The 7,500-nt window shown below is 46.5% G+C and overlaps 1 protein-coding gene across 1 annotated transcript in view; it reads left to right on the top strand.

Annotated features, from left to right (window-relative positions):
* LOC113591155 (PC3-like endoprotease variant B) overlaps positions 1 to 7,500 on the top strand; it is a 120,603-nt gene that overhangs the window by 31,794 nt on the left and 81,309 nt on the right. Inside the window, 1 exon segment of the mRNA XM_035528327.1 lies at positions 1,965 to 2,070. Within this exon segment, the coding sequence (XP_035384220.1) occupies positions 1,965 to 2,070 (106 nt within the window).

The following is a 7,500-nucleotide window of genomic DNA, read 5'->3' as shown; positions in this document are numbered from 1 at the left end:
ATGAGGAGCCTATAGACTGATGTGGACAGACCTCTCAAAGAAATGGTGGAGACAAACGTGAGAATAAAAGAGCTTATTTGCACATAACATAGTAAAAGGACCTAGAAATATGGTGATATAGGTTCTTTAAAAAAATGTGGGATTCAGGACTCCATAAATAGCTCAGATACCTCCATCAGATGGCAGAGCACATACATGTCCGAAACATGGCCTTCCCTGTAGCCCACTGAATGTCTCACACGCTGTCTCATTCCGCTGGGTTCCTATATGATGAGGTGTGTGTGTATGAGTTTTTATATGTATGCGTGCACGTGTGTGTTTGTATGTGTCCGCGCATGTGTGCACATGCATGTTCGTGTGTGTGCATGTGTATATGTGTGTGTGTGTGTGTGTGTGTGTGTGTGTGTGTGTGATTGTGGTGGCTGTGGGCGGGCTGTTCTGCTCCGGTCTCCCCCAGCGAGAGCCTTGTTGTTGGGCTGCTGAGGTGGTGGGCTCCCCTGGGTCAGTCCCACTGCTGGACGTTGCCTCCATTCATCTGCTCGAGCTTTTCTTCTCCGGCTACAAAGCAGTGCTACTACCCCCACGGGGCCCGCTTTTTCTATTGTGTTTAGTTAGACACATCTGAGCAGCTCTCTCTCTCTCTCTCTCTCTCTCACTTTCTCTCTCTTTCTCTCTCTGTCTTTCTCTCCTATTTTTTTCAGTTTTTTTTCCTTTCTAAACACCCCATACAGACAGAAACAACTGCCACAAAACAAAAATAAAACCACCAAACACTCTTTAAATATCAGACTGGGTGGATGTGTATTAAAGGCTGGCATTTCGAAAGGCCTCTTCTGCTGTTTTGTGTTTTGCTGGCCCTCTAGCTGAGTGAGAGAGAGTGAGTGGAGCCAGACATGCACCCCCCCACCCCACCCCCCATCCCACCCTCCACCCCACCCTCCACCCCTCTTTCTCTCTTTCTCTCTGCATGGGGTGTGTTTTGGAGTTCTGCTTTGAAAGATCTTTCTCCTTTAGTCAGTCTTTAATGTGATGAGTGTTTTTTTTCAGTGATTGTGGTTATACTAATGACATTATGTGCATGGAGACATACAGATGTGTGCATGCCTGCATGCACGCACACACACACGCACACACACAAACACGCACGCACACACGCACACAGAAACAATTTTCAGTGTACATTTTCCTCCACTACCTAAGAGCCTAAACGTGTTTGGACCACTTCCATTTCTCTCACTGTTCTTTCACAGTTCCCACCTCTCGTTTCACTGCATCTCTTGCCTCTGTGGTCCACACGCAGAGGGCTGTAGGGAGCGATGAGTGCAGTTTCAGGCTGTGTGCAGAGATGCAACTGGATGAGTCGCGTCTCATAAAACCCATAAAATCTAAAGCTGTATTTGGATCACCACATTGCCAAGAAGTCCTTTATCGGCCATAAAAAAATAAATAAAAATTTTTTTAGCAGAAGCAACACCGAAGTGTCACTGACAGTACAGCGAGGGTGAGTGGAGGTTCGAATCCCATCTGGGCCATGCGTCATCTATGGCCAGGGCTCTATTAGAATGCAGCTGATCATATTAAGAAGACAACTGTACACTGATCCAAAAGACAAACTGCACTGGATGAAAACACAACAGAACAAGCAAATAAATCAAAACAGTTTAAAAATCAGGAGGAACAAAACATAAATAATACACAACCTCCATTTTTTTTTTAGCACTGGTATTGATCTTAGGGATCAATGATACATTAGTATACAGAAAGCTTTAAAACCAAACCCCTCCAGACTGTGATTTCTGTAGACTGGGTGCACAGACTATGTAAAGCTACAGTATGACAGGCAGCTAGAGTCAGTGAACAGAGAAACTTGACAAATTTGTGAGTATAAATGATTGTGTGTGTGTGTGTGTGTGTGTGTGTGTGTGTGTGTGTGTGTGTGTGTGTTAACACCCCACACCCTCCAGTTTAATTATGGCCAGGTTGGCTCCAGTCTCTTGGACATAAATGTGATGCCTGTTTGGCTCAGAAACATCACGGGGAATGGAGTAGTAGTCTGCATCATAGATGATGGTGAGTCCACTCAAATTCTACCCTTACTCAACTCAAATGATGAGTCCACTCAAACTCTACCCTTACTCAACTCAAATGGTGAGTCCACTCAAACTCTACCCTTACTCAACTCAAATGGTGAGTCCACTCAAACTCTACCCTTAGCTCAAATGGTGAGTCCACTCAAACTCTACCCTTACTCAACTCAAATGGTGAGTCCACTCAAACTCTACCGTTACTCAACTCAAATGGTGAGTCCACTCAAACTCTACCCTTACTCAACTTGAATGGTACGTCCACTACAATTCCACCCTTATTCAATACAGACTGTGAGTACAATACAACTTTACCCTTACTCAACAGTGATGATGAGACCAATACAACTCTGTCCTTACTCAACAGTGATGATGAGACCAATACAACTCTGTCCTTACTCAACAGTGATGATGAGACCAATACAACTCTGTCCTTACTCAACAGTGATGATGAGACCAATACAACTCTGTCCTTACTCAACAGTGATGATGAGACCAATACAACTCTGTCCTTACTCAACAGTGATGATGAGACCAATACAACTCTGTCCTTACTCAACAGTGATGATGAGACCAATACAACTCTGTCCTTACTCAACAGTGATGATGAGACCAATACAACTCTGTCCTTACTCAACAGTGATGATGAGACCAATACAACTCTGTCCTTACTCAACAGTGATGATGAGACCAATACAACTCTGTCCTTACTCTACATGGATGGTGAATGCACTGCATGTCCACCACATCTCCACTCTCACTCTCGCTGTGCGGCAGGGATGACCTTATTCTGCCTCTGTCATTCACAGCCACACTAGCCAATCGTGGACATCAGTTAGCACTTTCCTCCTGAGTGCCTTCAGCTGCCCTGGGTCACAGCATGGGTAGCAGTTTGAGGAAGACGTGGTGCTCGGCTTCACGTGCCTAGCAGGAAGCAAGTGCTGGCTAAACCCTCCAGGGTTGGTACAAGTCATATGGCAGGGGAAGATCGCTAGATAATGGGTGGGGATAATGATGAACTTGGCGGTGGGGGGTGAGTAGGGGGGTGGTTAAAAAAAGAATCCCTGTTTGCTTTCAGAGGTTTCATGAGCAGAAATGAGATGTTCCATGAACTTCCAGAAAGTTCCACATGGTTGCACACATGGCTTGTACTGCATAGATAAGAACATCTGCTAAAGCATCTCCATAAATGTAAATGTAAATGCTTCATTGTGAAGAAAAACAGTTGGGGTGTGAGATGGGGGGTGTGAGGTGGAGTTTTGGCAGAATTTCATGTTAATGACGTTAGCAAGAAGTTAGTCTTTTCCCCCTCTACTCTTATACTTGTGTTTTGAAAGCCTATAATTACCTCAGGCAATTTGTTATAGGTCTACTATACTGCTTGAGATACCACACACAGTAATACACGTTCAGACCTCCATGACATCTACCACCCTGCAAACCCACAAATATCCTACCTCCTTCCAACAGCACATTTCTGATCCTCTCGTATTCCACGCAGAGCACGATGCCATTGTGAGAGAATGAGATTGCTTTCAATTCTAGGTGTTCGTCTCGTCCGTGCTAATGCAGTGGCCCCTCTTTCCGTTTTGCTGGGCGAGCTCAGGTAGAATATTCTCACGAGCCCGTTTCATTTGATCTGCTAAACAGCCTGTTATGGTATCGTCCCGTAGAGCACAGTCAGGCCTATTAACACACATCAGCCTGAGAGAGCAGCACTGGAAGAAAGAGCAGAGAGAGGGAGCAGGAGGGAGAGATGAGGTGAAAACGAGGAGGCTCAGTAAGAGAAAGTAGAAAGGATAGAGGATAGGTCTCTTTCTGCTGGGTTGTCAGTCTCCTGTTCTCTCTCTCTCTCTCTCTCTCTCTCTCTCTCTCTCTCTCCCTTCCCTCCTCTGTTGGAGACAGGAGGATTAGTACAGGCTTCTCTCTCCTGCCACAAAGAGAGCTGGGCTCTGCTGTCCTATTGGGAAATGGGGAGCGAAAGAACAGCAACTTCTAGGTTCATTCATCAAGAACTGATTGAGGCCTGGGTACTCTCAAGTGCTGATGGAACCAGGTGTGTGTGTGTGTGTGTGAGAGAGAGAGAGAGAGAGAGTGAGCGACTGTTGGTTGGTGCGCGCTCGCGCGTGTGTACGCATATGTGTTAGTGTTTATGTGTGTGGTAGAGTGCAGAGGAATCCTGCTCCTTAAGAAGTGTTTTCCTGGTGGAAATGGCAGAGAAGTGTGTGGCCAGAGGAGTGAGGAGAACCCACCAGGGTCTGAATGCTCTGCATACTAACGAGATACAGGGACAGACCGAGAGTCAGGCAGAGAGAGAGAGAGAGAGAGAGAGAGAGAGAGAGAGAGAGAGAGGGAGAGAGAGAGAGAGAGAGAGAGAGAGAGAGAGAGAGAGAGAGAGAGCATTAGCTCTGCTTCTCCTCTTCTGAGGCTGCAGTCTTTGTGCTCTGTTCTCCTTTCTATTGATTCCAGCAGGCAGGACCCCCCTCCCCTTTATCGCTTTCATTTGCTCTCCGACACCTATTTCTGTTTAACCAAATCCTCCCTCCACCCTCCCTCCACCCTCCTCCCTCCTCCCTCCTCCCTCCCTCTCATTTTTTCTCCCTCCACTGGGATCATTTGACAGCGAGTGTGTGAAGTCTGAAGGATCATGCACACACCCATCACCTTTAGAGCCTCCAGATCAATACTTATCGATTTTGATATCACAATGAAATAAATTATTTTCCCTGCACAGACTCTGCATTCCTTCCTCACCCTGCAGTCCTCACTCTTCAAACTAATGTGATCAAGAACTGCAGTGGTTTCTTTGTGTGTGTGTGTGTGTGTGTGTGTGTGTGTGTGTGTGTGTGTTTAGGTTCTACAGTGTGAATTATGTTCTCTCCATCATTGTTTTTGATATTGACTCAGATGAAACAGTTGAAGACATTAAAATCTGCTTAGTTTTAAGTGTTTTATTTTAATAATAACACCAACAGCAAAAAAAGAATACACACTGTATGTCTGGATAAACACTGTCTGATTATGCTAATCTTGGTTAGTAGTGGGCACTGTATTATTGCTGTTAGATTCATTCTTATTCTTAAGTTAATTCCTTAATGGTGATGAGAGAGAAAGAGAGAGAGAGAGAGAGAAGGAGAGAGAGGGGGATAGAGTGGAGAGAAAAGACAGGGGGAAGAGAGAGAGAGAGAGAAGGAGAGAGAGAGGGTGGGGTGATGGATGCAGAAGGAGAGAGAGGGAGCCAGTCTGTCATGAGGTCGTCAGTGCAGGAGAGATACAGCTCGCACGCGCACGTTCTCGTATTGATCTGCTGCCATGCTGTCGCTGTGTGTCACTACTACACACAGCTCAGCTACAAATCACATGATTCAGGGCAAGCTCCGTGTAGAAGGACAAATGCACACACACACACACACACACACACACACACACACACACAAAGGGTGACGTCAGAAAGGGTGAGAATCGTTCACCAGAAGAAAGTCCCAGTACTTTCGCTTTCTCTCTAGGTTTCCCAGACAGAGATAATGTTAGAAAGTGAAAGCATTTTTGTTGGTTGTAGTTGGTTTATTTGTTTGTTTGTTTTTATTGATCCTTGACACTCTTTGTTATGACTGGATTAGATGCAGGGTTTTGTTTTTCTGTGCCTGTAATTTGGGGGGAACTGGCCCACTCGCGTTTAGAGGGCAGCTGAAGTGCTTCTCCTGCCCTCAGCCACAGCTTCACACCTGCCCCCACACATTTTACAGGCCTCTCTATACCAACTGGACAGTGAGGCTCAAGCACAGAATGCCAGCTTTAATTTAGGAGGATTTCTATTTCTATTTTATAGGTGAATCATATTTGTATCATGACCCTTTCTATACATGTCCACCCCCTCCTCCACTTGTTTTCCCCCATTTAAGGAAACCATAAATAACTGGACATCCGGCTGATCAGTCCCTGAGCAACTTGTGCTCTCATCATTGGTCAGTTCATAAAAGGCCAACCCAAATGGCAGGTGATTGGTTCTAGATGTGCCTTTTGCCTCTGGGAGCTGCTGCTGCTGCAGTATGTGAAAGTACCTGTGCCTGTCCAGCAGTTCATTCTGTGCCTGTCCAGCAGTTCATTCTGTGCCTGTCCAGCAGTTCATTCTGTGCCTGTCCAGCAGTTCATATTGTGCCTGTCCAGCAGTTCATTCTGTGCCTGTCCAGCAGTTCATTCTGTGCCTGTCCAGCAGTTCATTCTGTGCCTGTCCAGCAGTTCATATTGTGCCTGTCCAGCAGTTCATTCTGTGCCTGTCCAGCAGTTCATTCTGTGCCTGTCCAGCAGTTCATATTGTACCTGTCCAGCAGTTCATTCTGTGCCTGTCCAGCAGTTCATTCTGTGCCTGTCCAGCAGTTCATTCTGTGCCTGTCCAGCAGTTCATTCTGTGCCTGTCCAGCAGTTCATTCTGTGCCTGTCCAGCAGTTCATTCTGTGCCTGTCCAGCAGTTCATTCTGTGCCTGTCCAGCAGTTCATATTGTGCCTGTCCAGCAGTTCATTCTGTGCCTGTCCAGCAGTTCATTCTGTGCCTGTCTAGCAGTTCATTCTGTGCCTGTCCAGCAGTTCATATTGTACCTGTCCAGCAGTTCATTCTGTGCCTGTCCAGCAGTTCATTCTGTGCCTGTCCAGCAGTTCATTCTGTGCCTGTCCAGCAGTTCATATTGTGCCTGTCCAGCAGTTCATTCTGTGCCTGTCCAGCAGTTCATTCTGTGCCTGTCCAGCAGTTCATTCTGTGCCTGTCCAGCAGTTCATATTGTGCCTGTCCAGCAGTTCATTCTGTGCCTGTCCAGCAGTTCATTCTGTGCCTGTCCAGCAGTTCATTCTGTGCCTGTCCAGCAGTTCATATTGTGCCTGTCCAGCAGTTCATTCTGTGCCTGTCCAGCAGTTCATTCTGTGCCTGTCCAGCAGTTCATATTGTGCCTGTCCAGCAGTTCATTCTGTGCCTGTCCAGCAGTTCATTCTGTGCCTGTCCAGCAGTTCATATTGTACCTGTCCAGCAGTTCATTCTGTGCCTGTCCAGCAGTTCATTCTGTGCCTGTCCAGCAGTTCATATTGTGCCTGTCCAGCAGTTCATTCTGTGCCTGTCCAGCAGTTCATTCTGTGCCTGTCCAGCAGTTCATCCTGAGGCTGTAGGGGTCTCAGACTTGGTCTTGGAGATGAAGATGAGTTTCTAGCAGAGGGTTGGAAGAGGGCTTATGAAAGGCAAAAGGAACTGCTCATGACCCAAAGAATACAGGTTCATCTGTGCAGTATGAAGTCATACATACAAGACAATGGAGGAGTACCTCACTGATGCTTTACTGCAAACACCAGCCACAGAGTGACTTCAAAAATGTAGCGAAGTATCTTAACTGCTCTGACCCGTCCAGATGCCTGAAGACTCGGTGGATGGTGG

The sequence above is a fragment of the Electrophorus electricus genome, chromosome 7 (assembly GCF_013358815.1).
Source record: "Electrophorus electricus isolate fEleEle1 chromosome 7, fEleEle1.pri, whole genome shotgun sequence".
NCBI lineage: Eukaryota > Metazoa > Chordata > Actinopteri > Gymnotiformes > Gymnotidae > Electrophorus > Electrophorus electricus.
The sequence above is the reverse complement of the archived record's forward strand: the minus strand, read 5'-3'. Positions and strand labels throughout refer to the sequence as shown.